General features: G+C 41.8%; 1 protein-coding gene across 1 annotated transcript in view; it reads left to right on the top strand.

Moving 5' to 3' along the window:
• The window catches only part of ZFPM2 (zinc finger protein, FOG family member 2), a 540,421-nt gene that overhangs the window by 330,171 nt on the left and 187,041 nt on the right, over positions 1-23,209 (top strand). The window contains exon 5 of the mRNA XM_063924309.1: positions 8,133-8,244. Within this exon, the coding sequence (XP_063780379.1) occupies positions 8,133-8,244 (112 nt within the window). The remainder of the gene's footprint in view (positions 1-8,132; positions 8,245-23,209) is intronic.

The raw sequence follows: 23,209 nt of genomic DNA on the forward strand, positions 1-23,209 counted from the left end.
GGTGAAGTAGTATCTTTCTTCCTTTTTTTTTGTATCACGAGTTGTTGGGGGGTTGGAAAAGCCCCTATGAAGATACTGCACTGATTAGCTGCCACTGCGCACCATTGGGCAATGTTTTTATATTTTCCAGTACTCAGTACTGTTAATTACCATTGCAAAAATGCACTAAAGATGTCTGTGACCAATGGTGGATTTTACCTATGGGCTGCAGGACTGCAGCCCCCACGGAAAATCTGCCACCCTGCCCAGAATCAGTGAAGTTAGATACAGTCCTTGAGGCTGCACTGGCTGCTCTGTGACTGGCAGTGACTTCCTATTGGATGTCCTACCTGCCAGTCACAGACAGTATAGTCTCTTTGGGAGGAGTTTCCTTCCTCTGGGACTGCCAGACCGGGCTGCGAATAGCAGAGACCTGGCTTCCTGTAGGAAGCCACTCTCTGCCTTTCGGGCAGCCTTAGCCAGCTCGTATGGGCTACAGCCGATGCAGTCCATAGAAGCAAGGGGTTTGCGCATGCGCAGTACCGTTGCTGCTAGTGCGCATGCTCTAGTCCTAGCATCCGTGAACTACACTGTACACTACAGATGCCGGGACAAGGGAGCAGGGACCCGGCAGCAGGGACAATGGAACCGGCAGCACGGCCAGCGGCAGCCCCTCTCCTCCACCGAGGGAGTAGCCGCTGCTGTGTCTGTCTATCATTGGGAGAACTGAAGATGTCTATCTCTCATAGGGAGAAGAGCCTTACAAATTAGGTAACAGGACTTCTTCCAATCAGCAAATCGGTGGGGTTGGCTAATTAGTCCTGATTTTGCAATAAAAAATGTTCGGCTGTGTGATGTTAATGAGTAAAAGACAGAAAGGAAAGTGACACAAACATTCAGTGCTAGTTTATATGGTTGTTGCAGAAGGCAATTGACTTTACATTATTCCTGGGTAGAGTATTCAGCTTTAGAAACAGAATAATCAGAAATGAATACAGCATATATACTATCTAGATGGTTCTAACTACCATTATTTGTATCAGTTTAAAATGCGGCATTCGTTCATCCCTAATGTGACAGAACCATGCTGGGCAATCATGGCCGTCAGCCTGTATCTGATCCTGATATTATTGGAAAAGATACAGCAACAGAGAAGAGAATTGTCCATATTATTTCTCATTGGCAGTTCTAAAGCGGCCAAGTGTCATTTACTCTCCAACAGCCTCAAACCTCGCCTGGAGGGACTTCCGACCTGAGGAACAAATGAGTATCTCAGTGTGAATGTAAGCAGCTGCTGACAATTAGTAGCATACAGTACTCTCCACATCACTTATACGGGCAGGCTGAGATACAGTTAGCACAGAGACTTAATGCTCCCTTGTGTGTAACAAGTTCTCAATGAGGAATTGTTATTGGCAGATACCGTATAATGTTTGCTTGTTTTTATATCAGCACCTTTGGAGAACAGAACTGCATTGAATAGATCTGGGAGTTTATTTATTTTTTGCTCAAGTGATGACAATAGTGTAAGATTTACATTGCAAGCACAATTGTAGTATTCAAAAAAGTATTGATGTAATTCTATTTATGTTTCCTCAACACCGCTAAGTGCAGAGTTAACAGAACCTAAAGAGGTTCTGTTTGGCAAAGCCATCAGTATTTCCTAGGGATAACTCCAATTGCCCTGATACCACGATGAAGCAGGTGACAGATGCGGGCTACTGTAATGGAGAGACACACCTGGATTTTATGTAAGGGCGAGGGAGGTTTCTTAGGAGAGGTACCTAATTAGATGTCCTACCTGCGCCAGTCACAGACAGTACAGGCAGTCCCATTGGGAGGTGTTTCCTCCCTCTGGGACTGCCAGACCAGGCTGCGAATAGCACAGAGCTGGTTTCCTGTAGGAATCCACTCTGCCTTTCGGGGCAGCCCTAGCCGGCTCGTATGGGCTGCAGTCGATGCAGCTTATAGAAGCCAGGGGTTTGCACATGCAGCGGTCCTAGCATCTGTGAACTACATTGTACACTACAGATGCCAAGAGGGAGGTAGCGTATACAAAATACCTAGTCCCGGGTCTGTCTGGGGGCTACAGCGGAGTCATAACTAAGATGACCAGACCATGCCGCAGTGGTACACAGCTTCAAATGACTGCCCTGGACTACACAGCCATGCCCTCACATGTGACCAAATCCCCATCTTTTACTGGGGCCCATCTGATCTGATAATGGCCCTGGAACTTGATAAAGCAGAGCGTTGAAGGTACCAAAATTCTGCTAATCAAATTTCTGACTTTTTCAATGCTAGGAAACCCCTTAGTGCAGTGGTTCTCAAACTGTGTGCCAATTTACTTAATTTAATATTTATTTTTTCTGAATTTCACAATAAGAAACTTTTGGCCTAGGGGTGCCATGAAAAAAATTCTGATACTCTAGGGCGCCATGACTCAAAAAAGTTTTGAAACCACTGCCTTAGTGATTTTTTATTTTTTTGTTAAAACCTATCCCCCAAAAATGCAGTGCAATTCTTCATTACTGTATATCCAGAAACAGAAAAGCAAGTATTAATGCGGATCATGGTATATAAGTAATACTGTATAAAATCTATAGTAGACTTATGTCACGTATACAAGAAAGTCGAAATAAAGGAGAGGCTAATGTGATAGGCAGTCACGGCTTTAAGGTAACAGATGATGCAAAATGTGAATTGTAAGCGCCCTGTCTTGTCTCAAACAAGTGTCAGAGCTGATAAACAGGGAATGGGGCGTGTAGTGTCAAATTGCAAAGATGTAACAGTAGGCAGTTATTCACGGACAGAAGGCATCTTTGTTTAGTAACCATGGTCTCCGTAGCTTACTGTCTGATGTCACGGCTGTAATAGTGTATCAGGAAGCAGCTACTCTCTGTTTCCTTCCGTTACATTCTTTATCATAACAATAATGATGGGATAGCAACACAGTCAAGGAAACAATTGGTTGTCAACTCAAAAGTTATTTTACAATGTAGATGTGCGAACACTGAGTTCAAATGAAGCCATTAAAGTTTTCACACTGATAATGTGCATTCCTGTAAGTATGATACAGATAAGACTGTGTGGGTGGGGTTTGTGTTCCTCAATTATTATGAGAGCGGCAGTGTGCTCCTGTCTGGGGTGGGAGGCGTTTAGATTATGTATATTAAATTTAAACCAATGGTGTATATTAGGTGCTGTTTATAACTCCACATAATTGAGATATACCTATTATATAAAGTTTTCTTACAGTTGAACAAAGACACCTTAAACAACCTTAAAATACACAGCCTCTATAGTACTTACACACTGGGACAGGACTCAGGAGGACCCTTAGAGAGGAAGGGGGGCCGGGGTACATTATCCCCTGCAAACCCCTTCCCCCAGTCCTTAATCCTCACTACAGTTACTGTGAACAAGAACGTGGAGCCTATGTGAAAATCACTGAGATAATATGCAATTTTCCCAGTGATTTCTGCTGCTGCTGCGGATTCCAGAGTGAGTGGTAACTATAATTATGGGTGTGCGGTGTGGGCCTGTGTGCACTGCATACCCTGCACTTATTACAGGTACAAATTGCCAGTGTGCACTTGACGAATGCTAGCCATGGGCAACTTGTCCACTCTTTTGGAGGCTGGCTTGATACATCCCCCCCCCCTCCCATAGTGTTATCACATATCGCAACATACACAACAAGAGACGTAACACTAGGCAGTCCTCATTTCATCCATCTGACTATATATTAGTGTAACCTCACCTTATGCAAAATTTAATACAGGGTTTTTTCACTGAGGAAATCTGGTTGCCATCTACTGTATTATAAACTGGTCTCCCGTTATTTATATATTGTTTAGCTCAAATAACTTTTATTCTATCAGTATAGTAAACATAAAGAAAATAGGCAAGTATGGCACTGTTATTTCCTCAGATGCTGTTTCGGTATTTTTATACCTATAGTTTTATATTTTGTTTTCTCTTTGTTTGTCTTTTATTGTTGTTGGGTTTTTTGTTTGGAAGATGTTTTGATATTTATAATTAGTAATACATGATACACCGACTGTAACTTGCATTCTTTTGGTAATAAAAACATTTTTTGTGGTATAATATTTTACTGTTGTTTTTTCTTTTATTGAAAATGATTTATGAACAGTCTATAAGGCCTGCCTTTGATGACAACACTACTGTGATAATCTCTATACAATCCAAATATTCAAATTGCTCCATGACCTACTGTGATGGAAATAAGTATGAGATCACGCTCTCTCCATTGACTGCTATATAATGCAAACAGAGCTGGAATTCTAGCGCTTTTATTGTGGAAAAATAGCACAGCATACAAGCTGTGCCCGGTTTTATTCTGAAGACAATAAGATTAACTCATTTATAAGGATCTGGTGTTAAAACAGAGCAACGAGAAAGGCCCTAACAGTCCCACATGTAGTAACTGCAGCTAGGTAGTCAGACAGTAGCATTGCATCACTGGGGGTCATTCCGATTTGATCGCTCGCTAGCTATTTTTTGCTACGCAGCGAACAGATAGTCGCCGCTTATAGGGGAGTGTATTTTCGCTTTGCAAGTGTGCGATCGCATGTGCAGCAGAGCGGTACAAAAAAGTTTTGTGCAGTTTCTGAGTAGCCCAGAACTTACTCAGTCTCTGCGATCACTTAAGCCTATTCTTGGCCAGGATTTTGTGTCAGACACCCGCCCTGCAAATGCTTGGACACTCCTGCGTTTTTCCAACCACTCCCAGAAAACGGTCAGTTGACACCCACAAACGCCCTCTTCCTGTCAATCTCCATGCGATCGGCCTGTGCGAATGGATTCTTCGTAAAATGCATCGCTCAGCAACGATCCGCTTTGTACCCGTACGACGCACCTGCGCATTGCGGTGCATACGCATGCGCAGTTCGGGCCCGATCGCAGCGCAGCGGAAAAAAACTAGCGTGCGATCAGGTTGGAATGACCCCCTCTGCTCCCTCTGAGATGACCAATCTAAAAAATTAAAGTGTTAAAACCTGGTCTCTAGGATTTTGCAGAGTTGCCCTGAACAGCAGATTTTCAAAGTTTAAGGGGGAAAAGTCCTGATTAGTTTAAGCTTTTCACTGTTTTCTTCCCAGATGTGCCAGGTTAGGAAAAGCAATAGACAGAACATATGAAATACCCGTTGCTCTCAGATCATTCAGTGATTAATTTGTGGTTGCTACTCCTGTGTCTATAAAAATGTTGCACTGTATGGTATCTGAGCTCAGTAGTGTAGGTTTGGCTTCCATAGTGTACTACCGTTGTGCAAGCAATTGTCTTCATCAGCTGTGCTATTTGGAAACTAGAGAAATATTAGTCTACTGATAAGTCTTCCTTAAATAGACAAATTTATAATCTGCTGTTCAATGCAACCCTCAACAATGTTATTTTGTAAGAAAAAATCTAAATCTGGTTTTTGACACATTTCTTGGTAATTCCGTGTAAAGGAAATGGCAATGATGTGGACACTACACAAAGAACAGCTGGAGAGTTACAGACTACTAAAAAAAATTAACCAGAAATAGATTCTTCATAAATGTGCACAACACAGATGAATTCTGGGTAGTGTAGTTTTATGAGATTGTTAGGTACAGGGGGGCAGATGTATTAACCTGGAAAAGGCATAAGGAAGTGATAAACCAGTGAGATGTGCAAGGTGATAACGCACTAGCCAATCAGCTCCAATATGTAAATGAACAGTTAGGATCTGATTGGCTGGTGCCTTTATCACCTTGCACATATCACTGGTTTATCACTTCCTTATGCCTTCTCCAGGTTAATGCATCTGCCCCATAGTTTCTTGTCCAATAGGAATCTAATCTTGCTTGTCACGGTGATCTAAACGGATTTGAAAAGTAGTCAAACACTCTTACCAGGTTTCAAAATAAATTCTTATGATAATGAGAACCTTGAAAATTATGTTAAAACTGCAGTTTTGGCACGATTTCAGTTTCACTGGTATTTATCAAAAGTTGAACACAGGAGACATCAGAGATATAGTATGTCCTACATTTAGTTACTGTAAGTAGCACAGATTTTCTCAGCTGCTATATTTTTTATGTGATTTACCAATTCATCATCTTGAGATGGTGTTAGCCCATACTTGCCTACCCTCCAAGAATGGCCGGGAGACTCCCAAAAATCGGGGGTATCCGTTCACATGGTCGACCATGTTATGGTCGACAGTCATTAGGTCGACCACTATTGGTCGACATTGACATGGTTGACATGGACACATGGTCGACACATGAAAGGATGTGTCGACATGAGTTTTTTAACTTTTTTTTCTTTTGGGGAACTTTTCCATACTTTACGATCCACGTGGACTACGATTGGAACGGTAATCTGTGCCGAGCGAAGCGGTAGCGGAGCGAAGGCACCATGCCCGAAGCATGGCGAGCGAAGCGAGCCATGCGAGGAGACGCAATGCACTAATTGGGGTTCCCAGTCACTTTACGCAAAAAACGACACCAAAAAAAGTAAAAAAACTCATGTTGACCTTTTCATGTGTCGACCTTTCATGTGTCGTCCATTTTCATGTGTCGACCATGTGTCAATGTCGACCATGTCAATGTCGACCAATAGTGGTCGACCTAATGACTGTCGACCATAACATGGTAGACCATGTGAACGGATACCCCCGATTTTTGGGAGTCTCCCGACCATTCATACCGGAACCAAAATCGGGTCCCCCCCCCCCCCCCCCAGCAAGTCTCCCGCAGTGCCGCAACTACCTCCCCCCTCCTCTTAGCCGGCCGCTTGCAAAGCACCAGTGGGTGGCACAAGGGGACTCGATGACGCGATTCCTGCTGAATTGCCTCATCGTAGCCCCGCCCCCTACTGTACAGTGCCTGTAATATCGGCTCTATATAGCGAGCCACAGCAATGCGACTGCAAGCTCCACGCCCCCTGTGCACTCTCTGCTACATAGCCACGCTCCCGCCATGCCCCTATGTGCCAACATGCCCACCCTCCCTGCCCCCCTGCTGCGCCGAGCTGGCTGCCCTCTCCCGGAGGGGGCAGCTAGAAAGTTGCCAACCCTGGGTTAGCTGATCAGCTACATTATCTCTTTAAAAATGTTCCAAAAATTGGCAAGGGATTCTCAGGATCCTTCTATAGTAGCCTACGCTTGCAGATGCGCAGCCCCTTTGCCGAGTATGCGCCTATTGCTGCAAAGCTTCGCCGGCAGCCTTAAGCTGTTGGTGGGACTGTAAAAATACAGCTTAGGAGCAGGGTTTTCCGTATCACCGAGATGATACCCACCCACCAATGGTACATACACCCTTAAGCTTGATATAGAACAATAACAAGGTCATACTTTCAGCATTAATTAAACTGACGATATAATGCATGTCTTGAACAGCTAGCGCAATCTTTATGCTACAAAAAAGATAATATATCAATGCAGCACTGCAGCATCGTTTAATAAGAGGGCATAAAATGAATGACCGTTATGTATGAAAAATAAATCCCCACTGGAGAAAAATATGGAAAATGTGCTATATTTTTTATACTTCAGAGGACAAGAGGTGTCATCCTTTGCCTCCCCCTGGCCTTGAAATACATTCACTCCGTGTCTTTTATAGTCCTGAGACTACATATTGAAACATTAACAATATTATTATTTCAGCGGCAGTAAAACTGTACATCATCACACGGCTAAGATAGAGAGGGAAAAATTACATTATTCATTCAGAATAATTTCCTACTAGAAAATAAATGTTAGAGCGGATAAGGTTTGGAATGGATACTGATTCTCTGAATTCTTTCCTGTCTGTTTCAGGAAATAGTGAGATCTTGTTGATAATAAAGTACAATGTACCTAAAGTTCACTTGGAAAACATGGTTATTCTGCTCTGAAAGTCATCTGTATTCTCTTTATAATTTCAAACCACCGGGGATCTCTCTGATCTGTGAGATGTGATCCAAGGATCTCTTGGAAATATCCCCAATGATAATTTAGCTATTCAGATCAGTGAAAGAGCTGGCACACTTTCTTCTCGTATTCTTCTAGGGACATGACGCAGGACTGATCCTGACCAACTGGCGACAAAGTTTTAATAATATGAATCGCAATTAATATTTTGGTTATTAAGTAAGTAATCCCTGTTGGTTGTTTTCTGCAGAAAATAAAGGCTCCTGTGCCGCTGATACTGACTGATGGGCCCAAGTGGTTGTTGGATGTGACCTGGCAAGGGGTGGAAGACAGCAAGAACAACTGCATTGTGTACAGCAAAGGTAACCGGCTGATGGCATCTTTACTATTGATGCAGTACCATCCTTCTACCGACTGGGTGTAGCATGAAAAGTCGGCATGCAGAAGGTCAACACCAGGATGTCGACAGGTACTGAATGTCGACAGTCAGAATGTTGACTTGAGTATTGGGATGACAAGCAGTACGTTGAGACTCACAAATGCTAACATGCTTATAATGTCGACATGCTCACAAGTCAACACTTGTCAACACCCGAATGTCAGCACACGGTTTTTTGCATCTTTAGCCTAAATCTAACCCTAACCCTAAAAATAGCACGTAACATGTACTGACTGTGGACATTCTAGTGTCAACATGCTAAATATCAACAGTATGAACATGTCTGCATTTTAACCTTGTAGACATCTGTGAATGTCAACGGTTTTCTTGTCGACCTAATATCCATGTTGACATTCCAAACCTGTCCGCTTTCTGGTGTCAACATTCTGACCAGATACCATACAGACCTATAGGACTTTCATAGGTCTTATGCTTTTTATGTGTTTTTTTTTTTTTTTTCCTTTGGGGGGGGGGGGGGGGGGGTAGGGATGCTATCATCAATATATAGTTGTTTAATAGATTCAAATATATTTAATGGTTCAATTCACTTCATGAGAGATAAACTACTTTTTTTGTTACATAGGGGTATATTCAATAGAAGTCGAAAGCTGCCGTCTGTCGAAAAGATGGCAGTTTTCGACTTTTTTAGGTCGGAAGGGGTTCCGACCTATTCAATCTTACCCCAAATTATTTGACAAATTGAGACCTCGCTTGCTGGAGCCGGGTGGGCGCTGCCATGAGCGGCGGCTGTGACATCCTCCGGCTACGCTGCCCGCTGCTTTAGCGCTGCTCTCCCCCATCTGGCCGTGGCTCTCTCCTGTCTCAGCTCCCGCATCTCAATTCGACTTTTTTTAAAGTCGAATTGAGATTGCATTGAATAGCCCAGGTCGGATCCATTCAGACAAATGAATGTTGGAATGTATCCGACTTCAATTGAATATTACCCATGGTGTTGACATGATACCTCTCTTACTAAGTATGTTTTTTGCGTTTGCTATAATTTATTACCTGTATACTGTATGTTACTGATGCTGCTGTAATTTTAAACTGCTACTGGGTCTGTTTATTATTAACTGCTTCTCTGTGTTGGTAAATATGTTGTTGTTTTTTTATCACCACTTACAATATCACCTCCTCAAACTGGCCTGGCGTAGTAAGAGTTAACATGCCGCTGTGGCCAGTGGGGGTCATTCCGAGTTGTTCGCTCGGTAAATTTCTTCGCATCGCAGCGATTTTCCGCTTAGTGCGCATGCGCAATGTCTGCACTGCGACTGCGCCAAGTAAATTTGCTATGCAGTTAGGAATTTTACTCACGGTTTTTTCCTCGTTCTGGTCATCATAATGTGATTGACAGGAAGTGGGTGTTTCTGGGCGGAAACTGTCCGTTTTATGGGTGTGTGTGAAAAAACGCTGCCGTTTCTGGGAAAAACGCGGGAGTGGCTGGAGAAACGGAGGAGTGTCTGGCCGAACGCTGGGTGTGTTTGTGACGTCAAACCAGGAACGACAAGCACTGAACTGATCGCAGATGCCGAGTAAGTCTCGAGTTACTCAGAAACTGCACAGAGATGTCTTATCGCAATATTGCGAATCTTTCGTTCGCAATTTTAAGAAGCTAAGATTCACTCCCAGTAGGCGGCGGCTTAGCGTGTGCAAAGCTGCTAAAAGCAGCTTGCGAGCGAACAACTCGGAATGACCCCCAGTCTCTGTAGTCATGTGCATGTGTGGGTTGGCTTGCCGGCTCTTGCATGTACTGTGGATCTGAAAGCATTTCAGTTACCCTTCGTTTAGAAAAAAAAATGTTTCAAAATACATTCAAAAAGAAATTTTTCAAAATGTTAAAAATATATTTTTAACATTTTACTAAATATTTTAAAATATTATAGTATTATATGTTTTAAATATATAATTTAAAACTCAAATGATAGTATGAATAAATAATTGGCTTTGTTCTGTTATGATCCTCCTGGAATGGCTATAAGAGAGCAGGTATTGCGGCAATACAGGTAACTTAAGGGGTGATTCAGAGCTGATCGTAGGGGGGACGCCCAGCACAGGGCTAGTCCGCCTCGCATGTCAGGCCCTCCCCCCGCACAGGTGCGAAAGCATCGCACGGCGGAGATGCTTTTGCATCTGCCAAGTAGCTCCCAGCCTGCGCTGGATCGCAGTGGCTGCATGTGAAGTCACGCAGCTGCCGCGGCCCGCCCCCGCAACGGTCCGGACACACAAATCCCTACAAATGGCGTCCTAACACCATTGTCACGCCCCATCCTGCCCTGCAACCACCTCTGCCTGTCAATCAGGCAGAGGCGATCGCACCAGTGAGATGCTTTTAAAATCTCACTGGGACTCACTGGGTGCATACGCGCAGTGCGCTCGCGCACAAAAGCCTTCAGAGTGCGATCACTGACGTTGCAGCGATCACCTCTAAATCACCCCATTAATACTACCAGGGTTATTGATGGCGATGAACCAATTGTAGGTGAGACACTGTAGGAATTGGGCAAAGTGGAAATGAATCCTATGGCTAGAGTTTTTGCCAGCAGAAATCTGCTCCTTAGTCTATGACTAGTTGTGCTCTACATTATCATATACAGTAGCAACATGCTAAGGCAGCTGAGCAGATCCTGAATATCATCGCTACTGAACTATGGGGGTCATTCCGAGTTGTTCGCTCGCTGGCAGTTTTTAGCAGCCGGGCAAACGCTATGCCGCCGCCCACTGGGAGTGTATTGTAGCTTAGCAGAAGTGCCAACGGTTGTATCGCAGAGCACCTGCAAAAAACATTTTGTGTAGTTTTTGCGCTTGCGATCACTTTAGACTATTCAGTTCCGGATTTGACGTCATACACCTGCCCAGCGTTCGCCCAGCCACGCCTGCGTTTTCCCTGGCACACCTGCGTTTTTCCGAACACTCCCTGAAAACGGTCAGTTGCCACCCAGAAACGCCCACTTCATGTCAATTACTCTGCGGCAACCAGTGTGACTGAAATGCATCGCTAGACCCTGTGCAAAACTACATCGTTCGTTGTGCCCGTACGTCGCGCGTGCGCATTGCGCCGCATATGCATGTGCAGAACTGCCATTTTTTAGCCTGAACGCTGCACTGCGAACAAATGCAGCTAGCGATCAACTCAGAATGACCCCCTACGTGTCATTAAATAAGTTGCAGTGACCACTATAGTTAATCTGGGATGACAAGAAAATAATTTAATGACCACTCTCCTTTACTCTATCCATAATGTAGAATAGAATCTTGTGATAAATGCTATACAGTGTAAATGTTAAAGGACGTCTTTTATTGATTTGTATTGGCTGTGAGTGCAGGTCCACTGTGTTTCTGTAAGTGCATTGCACACTGACTAGGCCTCACTTGGTTATATATCTTGCTCCACAATCTCATGTCTACATAGAATTACTGTCTACATATGGGCGGGTACTGAATAAGTACTACACCATTTGACTTAGCGTGTATGAGTTTGCCGCTTTGCAATTGATGCCCACTTGCACCTGAATTGGTGTCACATGACAAGATGAAGGACATTGTAGCATATGTCCACCATCACAAAATGTTTTTTTCACACAATTGGAAACTTGTGCAGACCGAGCATTAGCTGCATATAGACCTGGGAAACCCCATATTAATGGGTGCAACTAGTGGATGCTGAGGATGAAGTTATCAGGTGTAAGCAAATTAGTTTTTTCGTTACAACCTGGGTTTAAGTGGTACCTAAGTGTCTGTGCCACGTGCCTGGCATTTACTGGCCACGTTTACTGCTGTTGCTGACCGGTACACATATGGTGCTCTTCGTATGCTATTTTTGCACTCAACATTTACAGTAGTAAAATGCATGCATTTTTTAGCTAACTGTGGCTGAAACAGGGGCGTAGCCAGAACTTTGTGGGCCCCATAGCAACATTTTGAAGGGGCCCTGTCCCGATGCTTCTAGAGAGACACTTCTCTGCAGCAGTTGTTAATTTTATGCCCTATAATAGTGCCATAGTTAATTTTCTGAACCATAGTAGAGCCTTATTTAATGTTATGTCCCATAGTAGTGCCTTTGTTTCTTTTATGAATCGTAGTAGTGCTTAAGTTCACCCTATGTCACATTTCAGAGCTGCCAGTACACATTATGCCACACAGTACCCCCAACTAACATTATGATATATAGTGCTCCCCGTACAGTGCCCCGGTTCATATGTTATAAAATTACAAAAATGCCCTCCAGTTCATATTATACCACACTACAATGAGCAAGTCCAGGGGCATACCTAGATATATTGCAGGCTCCAAGGAAGAAGATTGAAAGGACCCCTACATACCACCCAATCACGAAAAATGTATATAACACGTCACTTAGACAAGGAAGGTGGGCCCCTCTTAGCTCTGGGCCCCATAGCAGCTGCACTGACTGCACCTATGGTAGCTACGCCTTTGGGCTGAAATGTACCGAGTTGGGCAACCAGTTTGTTGCGTGTGTGACAGGTTTAGATTAGCAAATTATTTGGTATGAATTTGGAATCCTCACATACAGTGTTGATTGATATGAAACTAATGTTAACAATCTGAATTGCTGAGTCTCAGAATTCCTTCGTGTGACATCACAGGAGGCGCCTTTGCCCTGTGTCCTGTTTTTCCTGCTTGGTAAATGACCTCTGTTTATCTTCTTAATATGACTTGACCCAAAGATTGTCTGTACCTTACAATTAACACTTTTTGATAGTATTAGTAAAAGAACTCCCTGTAATATGGGGTTTAGTTATGTCACGCAGCATCTAAGTGTAGGGACACTTTGAACACCTGTCTCAGACAATGGGGCCCAATTCATGTTTGGAAAGAATTGCACATTAAAATGTGAATGCAGCAGGAGGCATCTGTAGGAGATAGACACCCCGTGTTAGCATTAGCGAGGAGCCGTGTGCTGCGTCTGAAGACACAGCCTCGGATCACCATCGCAGCCCTATGTTCCTATGTTCCTATGTTCCTTGTCAAGAAGCAATTTCTAAACACTGACTGCTAAACCAATTCTATGTGTGTGCATTTTCATTCTTTATTTTTCCTGTGCCCAGGATGTAGTATCAGACCTTCTTGCTAAGTGCCATTATTTCCATATGTGAAGCAGGCATAGTGCATTCTACTGTTGTCTCATTAATTTTAGTATGCATACATTTTGTACCAACACTATTCAGTCACGTTTACCAGTGGCACAATGCCATGTTGCTATAGAAACCCTTCTACAGTTAATTGGCTGAAAGAGTTAATGCGTTGTGACTAAGGTGATGATAGACAGTAGAATAATGCTCATAGGAAGGCCGTCTAATATCCATAAAGATACAAACAGATCCGAAATTAAATGAAAAGTCTACTACTACTACAAAAAAAAAAAATAGAGACTTTTCTTTTACTGTAACAGATGGCAACCAATCATATTCAGGGGAATCCAATTAGCCGCAGGGTTAGCCGCACAGAGAAAGTTCCGGGTTTTTAACATTACTGATTTGGATCAAACCCGCCCGGTACTTCTCTGGCAAACTCACGCCTCCAAATGACAAAGCTCAAATCCTCCAATCCTAAATCACTAAGCTTTGTTCCTTTTCGGCTACACAATTCTGGACAGCCCTGCTAAAAGCAGGACTATTATGGAAAATTAATTACCACCTTTAATTTTTCAATCATTAGCAAAGCCTCATCAAAGCAAATCTCGTTTGCAATCTTTGACATTTTATTACGTTCACTGTATCTGTATATTAATTCAAATATATATATATATATATATATATATATATATATATATTATTTTTGGTTTTGGGGACTCTTAAATTCAATAAACTTTTGATCCAGGTAGGGAGCCCAACAGATAATGTACAACAAATGCTATATACCAAGATCGTCATCACATAAAGAATCAACAATTACAAATGATACGTTTCACTTCAGAAATCTTAAATAAAATATAACCATTGTGTTGACTGGCAATAGCTCACAAGAGCTGACATATTTGTGCCAGGTAACATGGGGGATGTAATACCTGTTTTAGGTACTGTGACTGACCCCACCAACAGCATTTAAATATCACATCAGTTACTTACTGGCACAATTACATAAAAGCATTACTAGTTAAGGGGGTTACTGACGGGAGAGATGTGTGTTGAGCGATCTTAACACAGACCGCTCAGCACACATCTCTCCTACTGCCCAGCACAGCGCAATGTGTGCTGAGCGAGGGGGACGGGACGGGGGGCCCCTGACTTCACACAGCGCTGGAGTGAGCGACCCGCTAGATTGATCCTGCATGCAGGCTCAATCTAGCACCGGCGATAGCGATGCGCTATCGCTGGGGGGCATGCACATGGCAGATCTGTGCTCAAAATCTAAGCAATCTAGTCAGATTGCTTAGATTTTAAACATGGATCTCTCCGTGTGTACCCCCCTTAACACTGTTTGCACACAGATATATTTTCTCACCTGGATCACCATTTAAATTAATGGACAGGTATATAATAGCAAAGGAGTGTAATTACAGTACCATTGGCTTGCTTTGTTATTCTTGAATGGAAACTCTAGTAAGAAAGTTTAATTTTAAATCACTTCCATAATACTCGTAGAACCAGGCCTTCCTCCTCCTAATATGTAGTACCAATTCTACCACCTTTCAAATAATATAGCCAAGCCTACATAGACCAACTTGTAGAACAAAGCCTACCTTTTCCCAACTAGTACGGCCATGCTTACTTCTTCCCACTCTGTAGATTCTGCCTACAGCCAAGCTAGCTCCGCCCAATGTGTAGAACCAAGCCTAAATAGATCAAACTTGTGGAACCAAACTTGCCTCTGATGAACCAAGCCTTCCTCCTGACTGAGAGAGCCCAAGTCTACCTCTCATCTCATAGAAGCAAGCCTACCTCCACTCAACTTGTAGAATCAATCTTTCTTCATCCCAATTCATAGAGCCAAGCCTACCTCCTACAAACCTGTAGAACAAAGCGTTACTCCTCCCAATTTGTAGAACCAAGCCTACCTTCTCCTATCTTGTTAAGCCAAACATACCTCCTCCCAACTAGTAGAGTCAAGCGTACCTACTCTCACCTTGTAGAACCAAGCCTGCCAATCCCTAATTTGTAGAAATAAATTAACATCCTCACCAACTAATAGAGCTAAGCCTATCTCCTCCCAAGTCAAGCCTCCCTCCTCCTAACTAATAAAGCCAAGCATACTTCCTCAAAACTTACAGAGCCAATTCTACCTTATTTTTGCTTGCAGAACCAAGCCTACAGTATCTCCTCCTAATTTATAGAACCAAGTGTTCGTCCATCTAACATGTAGAACCAAGCCTACCTAAACTTGAGTCAAGACTACTTAATCCCAACTCTTTGAGCCTAATTTACTTCCTCCCAACTCATATAGCCTGTCCTACTTATTCTTAGTTTATAGAAACAAGCTAATCCCTGCCTAATTTATTAAACCAAGCCTGACTCCTCCTGCTTTGTAGAACCAAAGCTATGTCTTGTAGAACAAAAGCTACAGTATGTCCTACAAATTTGTACAGCCAGTCATACCTTCTCCCAACTTGTAGAGCCAAGTCAATGTATCATGACTTATTGAACCAAACTTACCTCCTCCCAACTCTCAGGATCAAGCCTACATCATCCTAACTTGTATGACCATGCCTACCTCCAACTCATACAACCAACCTTGCCTCATATTAGTTCACTGAGTCATGTCCAGTGCTTCTGTAGCCTCTTGTAGCTGGAGAATCAACTGTTACAGAAACTGACATGGAGACATTGGGCCTAATTCAGACCTGATCGCTGCTGTGTGTTTTCGCACAGCAGCAATCAGGTCTGAACTGAGCATGTGCCGCAGTGCGTCGGCGCATGCCAGACAGCCCTGCGATCACCTCTGCCTGATTGACAGGAAGAGGCAGTCGCTGGGCGGGAGGGGGAGGGCCGGCGGCGTTTGGCCGCCATTTAGGGGGCGCGGTCCGGGCAATGCAGGCGTGCCCAGCATGTGGGTAGCGACGAGTAGCTCCTGCCAGCGTGCAGGAGCTGCGCTGGCAGGGAGGTACTCCTACAGTACAAAAGCATTGCCGCTGTGCGATGCTTTTGTACTTGTGCGGGGGGGGTAGGTCCTGATATGCGGGGCGGAGTAGCCCGGTGCTGGGCGTCCCCCCGCATGTCTGTGTGACTGATTGTAGATGTGCTAAATTTAGCACATCTACGATCAGGTCTGAATTAGGCCAAATATCTCTTGTTATAGAGAGATCCTCAAAGTAGCTCTACTCCAGTATTTCATGAGCTAGGATAGTTAGACTTTAATTCACTAACATTAATCAGTTCCTTACTTTAAATTACTATTATATTATTTTAAATTATAACAGTGAGCTTTTATTATACTCTTTATTTGATAACAAAAAAATAGTGAATACTCATTTGAAAAAAGGGAAAGCTAATACATTTTGCATTTAGAATTGTGTTACCCACACATTCATGTTCAGTGTTTGGTAAGGTTGGTATGGTATCTCATTACCGATCTTTCCCATTGTCTTATTATTATTATTACTATTATCATCATCATCATCATCATCATCGTCGTCGTCATTATCATCGTTTATATGTAAGGGTTTGGCTGAAAATATTTTACAGTACTGACTAGCAAAAACAAGTAAACAGTTCCATATAATGACATAATTATAGTGTGCAGTGAACATTATTATGTAGGGAAGACAGAGGGTAGAGGGCCCTGCTCGAACAAGGGGGGATGGATTGACACAAAAGTCGAAACGCGTAGAGTTGAAGAGGAAAGAGACCTCATATTAATCACTTAAGCAATTTGTGTCTAACTGAAGTATTATCTTTCCTTATTTTTGGTTATCTGTCAAACTGTGTTATATGGATGATACATTTGTTTGTGTGATACGTACTGACAATAAAATAAAAAATAATTGCAAACGGCTCTGGCTTTCATGTGAAATAATATTGGAGCAAATGAAGTTATTAAGGCACACACACATCATAGTACAAGCACTGCAAACAGCACACAGGTCCCTTATGGTAATATTGCCTATTGTTAGCCAACACAAGTCTTAGTTGTGCCTTAAAGTGACTTTGATTGCCTCTTTGTAGATTTCACAGAATATATTACGATTTTTTACACATTTCCTTCTAGGTTTCCAGCCAAATACACACACTAAGATGAAATATGCTTTCTTTTTTTCCAAGGCAACCCTACTGACTGCTGTAAAGAAAAAAAAAATGAAAACCCAAGAATTTAAGCAAACAGGCATTTATATCAAATTATTTACATCCTAAACATTAATCGGAACATCAAAGACTTTCAGAAAACTTCCTCGAAACAATTACAAGTTGTTCTTTTAATCATTACATTTTATACACTCAGAAGTAGATTTCTTTTTAACCTTCACAAGTCTTTGAAACTGCTAAATGAAATATTAAATATATAAATACACAGCATCAATTTGCATTTAAATAACGTATGTCAGGTTCTGTAAAACATAACATTTGTTGTGCGGGAATGCGCACAAAGGAGAAAATACTGTCGGCTGAGAGCTATCTGCGTTTATCTCAGATACTACAGCTTGGTGTATCTCCTTCAATGCTCTCTGCTCTTAGATGACCTGAGTTACAATAACCAGACTTATTATTCATAGAGATAAAGTTAACCATTTATTTGTGCACAAACAAAATAACAGTGCTGTCTTATAAAGGAAGGAAGAGTGCGTACGCAGTTCTAAAGCTTCACGGTTCTATTCTTATCTGAATACTGTAGCTACATATTTATATATCAGTTCTGTAAGCACGGTTATATTCTCAAACGCTTTCTGCAGCCTCCTCCTTCCAAGGCCTATAGTCTGTATAACATATCTCAACACTATAGAGCAAACTATTTAATCCTCCTTATAAATGACCTCTTTTAAAAAAAAAGTAGCATTGTATAAAAAATAGGATGGAATTCATTTTTGACCATATGTAAATGAAATCATTCTAATGTATTGTTAATTATTTTATGTCATTAAAGTACTTTTAAAATATATAACAACCAAATGATGGTTTAATAATAATATACAGTACTTTATGTGTTCACTGTTATTGATAGTTTCAGCCAGCGGGCTCCAGAGAACACATATTAAAGATGCCGAGACACTGCGTGTGAAATTCATGAAATGGTCAGTTTCCAGGTATGCCTAATCCTAATCCTAGCCCTAACATTAATGTTGACATTTTAACTGTCGACATGTGATATGTTGGCATCTTGTCCATCTTGACATTTTCTAGATAAATGTTAGATGTCGACATTGTAGTCTTGAATCTAACTGTCGACACGCTGGTATCAACATTCTGAATGTCGACATTGTAAATATTGACATTCTGACTGCACACCCAGTGTATGTCTACAAGAGGTGGAGGCATTCCATGCCAGAGAGGGCAGCACCGGATTGGTGACGAGCCAAGTAATGCAGCACGTGATTGGTAGCCATGGCTGGGAACCAATATTATACTTTCGTCTATGAAACAGGATGATCCCCCCTCATTAAAATTAGAACAGTTGTTGCCAAAAGTGTTACATTTTCCAAAACAGAACCACGAGCCTTAAGACACACCTTGTTTGCCCCCTAAAAATGGACACGGACGTGACCTTAATGTTCTCATATAGCCATAAACCCACATCCACTGCAATTACTCTGAGATATTGCTACTTCCTGGGCTGAATATTAGTTTATTTTATTAAATGGTTGCAAGAAGTACAATTTAATAGCCTAGGTATATTTAATAAATACAGGACCAAATGTTATGTAGTTTTAAATAATTTTGCATATACTGTATCTTATATTTGACTATTTTAATTTATGAAATGTTATATTATTATCATCTGGATTTAAATAAAAAGTTTTATAGAAAAATATCATATCATGGTAAAATATTCACTTCCAAGCCGTGGAACAGGTGAGCTGCTGAAGGAGTATAGGAAGCTGGCTCCTCTCTCTGGTGACCCTTCACCTTTAATCATAGGATGGAAAGCTCAAAGGATTTGTGATGTTAAAACATATTTCAAATGCCAGCTCTGGAGAAAGACATCTGAGGAGAATGGTACAGCTTATATCACAATACATACATAAATAACACATTCAGCCGTGATCTGGTCTCCAACCACCTTTCATAGATGAATATGCAGGTTGATATAAATGCAGGAATTGTATGCAAAAACTGATACATGTCACGTTAATCGAAGCTGTCATTCATGTTAAATAATAACATCTAATAAATGGACTAACCCATACATAATAAAAAATATGAACATGTATTAAATCTTAAAGGGTAGTGAACATCTACATTCTCTGGAGGGAATCCGTATCACAAGCCAGAATATTGCCTAGGACCCAGTGGCTCTTTGATCGGTATCAAATGCATTTGTTAATTATTACAAATATTTGGTTTAGACGGTTTAGAATAATTGGCCCCACTACAATACACTGGGCCTGAGTCAGGTGCCAAAGAAGTTAGCATTGCTGCTGCTTCCTTGGACTCAGCAGTGATGCCGACATATGGTTGTTATGGAACTCCAGCACAATTGCGTAAGACCTGTAGAGCCACTGCAAGGGTCTTCTGCCTACATAAGTTGCCCATTGTTCCCTTAGCGTACGACATACATGCCAGTACTTAGGATGCCACCAGGTCTTAAACTTCCAGCAGTAGAGGCTTACACAATTTGCTAGAGACGCAGTGTAGAATTCTAAAGTAATGAACAGGAGTATGGACTGGACTTGTACACGAATGGTAAAAGGAAGGTCAGGGTCTAAATCTCAGCAGATGCAGATGGTGGGCTGTGTTGGTATGGATCACAGTGCAGTTGGAGTACACTTGCAGGCTGATCACCAGGCGAATAGAATAATAAGTAAACAAGGGGTTAACTAGACAGACACAAGGCTAGGGTTTAGGTAAGGCAGTGGGACAAGGCTCCTGATAGGCAGAGGATTCCCCAGGCAGGCAGGGTATCCACAGGACAGGCTCTGGGTACAGGAACCTGGGACATGGACCAGCATCTTACACCAAAGTATAAACTATAACTGGCAGGGCATTGCAGGACTGACTGCCTTTTAACAGAACCCAACACTGATTAGCAGAATAACTTTGTGCAGCTGCTATGCTATGCTGTCCTGGCTGTCAGAGCAGCAGTCCTAGGCTTCCCCGCATCCTCCCAGAATCCTGGTTGCATAACTAGCGACATCATTGGCTATCTGAGAAACCCTCAGATTACACAGACCAGACACATCAGCTTCGTTGCGGAGTCCAGGAAATCTCTATCGGAAGACAGAGCCCCTGGTCCTGGCACCCCCACAGAATGGAGGTGATGCCTTCATTTAGTGAAACAGAGCCCATCACCGCCCCCCCCCCCCCCCCCCCGATCATCAGAAAACTGCATTGCCATCATCACATTGTCCGAACCTGGATCAGGCTTATTGTTTGTCATATTGCTTAGGGTTTGTCGCTAACTCTTTACTAAATTAGAATTTCCTCTTACTGTATATGTTAAATTGTACACAACTACTCTTTCCATCCAATAAAAAAATGTGAATAATAATAATAATAATAATAATATATTCAGATTTGCTCTATATCTGGTGCATATTCCCTTTCCCTCACTGAAGCACCCCATCCTCCAAACCGAAACAACAGGCCAATCATAGTGTGTGGACGGGGCCACCAAGAGATCGGTTTAGCCTCGTCATTAGGTGTGTGTGGCCATACTTGTGATTAATACCAGGGCCCCTATGGTTCCACAGACAGGCCCGAACCTGGATACTTTTTAAACACCAATCCTGTCCCCATGCCCATTTCAATGAAATCGGTAAAATAGGCAAAATTCATACAGCTATAAAGTACCATAAAATTACACAGCCTAACAGAAAAAAAAGAAAGAAAAAGTTTTTAGTTGCCAAGGATAATTGAGTGACTGTAGGGTATGTTGGGTTTGCTGAATACAAAAATGAAAGTATTTTTTTTTTTTATTGGCTCTAGTTCTTCAGACAATGGATGCCCTCAATTTATAGGGAACTTAGCCATAATACATGTATATGGGAACACTCTAGAAGACGAGACATGCAAATATTCTAGGTGTTCACTCTCATTCTAGAATATCCCCCTCCGTATATATATGTGATCGGCCACTATCAGGGTCAGTTAAGCAGTTTGCATTGTTTGTTGTGTTGTCGTTTTTGCACATCTCAATCAGAGCCATTCTAAGAAAAACAATGTCATATTTGTAATCAGCACCACAAAGTTACCCCAAAATCACTCTAATATATTTGCCAATAAAATGAGTGTTGATCGGAGTTATTCCTGAATGATACTAGAAAATATCTGAATGCAGACTATTAGCGATGTAAGCTGTGACCTGTAAGATTCATGTCTTTTATCTATTGTAATCTTCATCTCCACATTGCAGCATTGACTTAGTTACCTATTTTATTGACACATCCAATTATTAAATATAGTGACTCAATCTATTGGATTTTTGTAGATTTTCTTTCCGTTATACCAAGTGCCCCTATAGCTTCAGTTACTCCCTCTCTTCATGTAGCGCTGCCTACCTTTAAATCCACCATCCTCAATTTTAACGTTGGTCCTGCTTGGTCTAAAACAAGATCAGTAGCATTGTGTAATGACCTTAATGCACCCCAGCTGAATAAAAGGAATTAATGTATCCAAGAATTTGTCACACATTTCTGTACATGAAATAAAATATCCACCTTCTGCAGTAATTTCCAGGAACAAAATATGGCATTGTTATTGAATAATAGAAGTGTTTGTGCAAAGAATGTAATTATCTCCCCTTTCTCATTACATGTATAGTTACCTGCGTTTAGAAGCATTATTAAAACAGGGTGTCGGTACAAATATTTAGCAATGGGAATTATACATTCATAAGACGATTAAGTTAGCTAGTTAAGAAATTCCAATATTGCTTTTTAAATGACTTCAGGATATGGTAGGTACTAAGGTTATTATCTGTTATCAGGAATACAGCGGAATTGTGCGACTGGATAATAACTAAACAACTGACACAATGTAAAATTACATTATCAGTGTGTTAAAACAAAATTGCGCCCTAAAGGAGTGTACATGCCAGCTCAGAGCTGCAATGTAATTATGCTTAACTCTGATAATTAAAATACAGCGGAGATCAACAGAATCATTTTCATTAAGGAAATTATTAATGATGGTGGTATAACAGTAATTGATTGCACAGCACCACAGGATAACACCAGGCTGCAGTAACCAACATGTATTAGAACTGTCTCAGGCAATTCGGTTATGTTGGAAAAAGATAGGTGATGTTTCAAATTGAATAGTGGCAGTAATCTGTTGACATGACACAGGCTTGAAAGCACTCGTCCGAAATCTCAGCCTCCTGTGCCAAAGGACGGTAATTGGCAGGCTCCAGAAATGGGGGGTGATGGGAAGCCAGGCTTCTAAAATCCTATCGAATTATTGATCATTTGTTAAAAAATGTCCAACAACTCTTGTATATAGTCTGTACGTAACCATTAATTCATAATTAGAAAAAAAAAATGGTCAACAGTATTTCATCTATCTATCTATCTATCTATCTATCTATCTATCTATCTATCTATCTATCTATCTATCTATCTATCTATCTATCTATCCACACACACACACACACACACACACACACACACACACACACACACACACACACAGTATAGACACCATATATACTGTGTGTGTGTGTATATATATATATATACATACACAAAAAGAAAAATATCAGTCCTTGGCGCACTATGGGGGTCATTCCGAGTTGATCGTAGCTATGCATGCACACTGACATGGGGGGGGGAGACGCCCAGCACA

The sequence above is a fragment of the Pseudophryne corroboree genome, chromosome 5 (genome assembly GCF_028390025.1).
Source record: "Pseudophryne corroboree isolate aPseCor3 chromosome 5, aPseCor3.hap2, whole genome shotgun sequence".
Classification (NCBI taxonomy): domain Eukaryota; kingdom Metazoa; phylum Chordata; class Amphibia; order Anura; family Myobatrachidae; genus Pseudophryne; species Pseudophryne corroboree.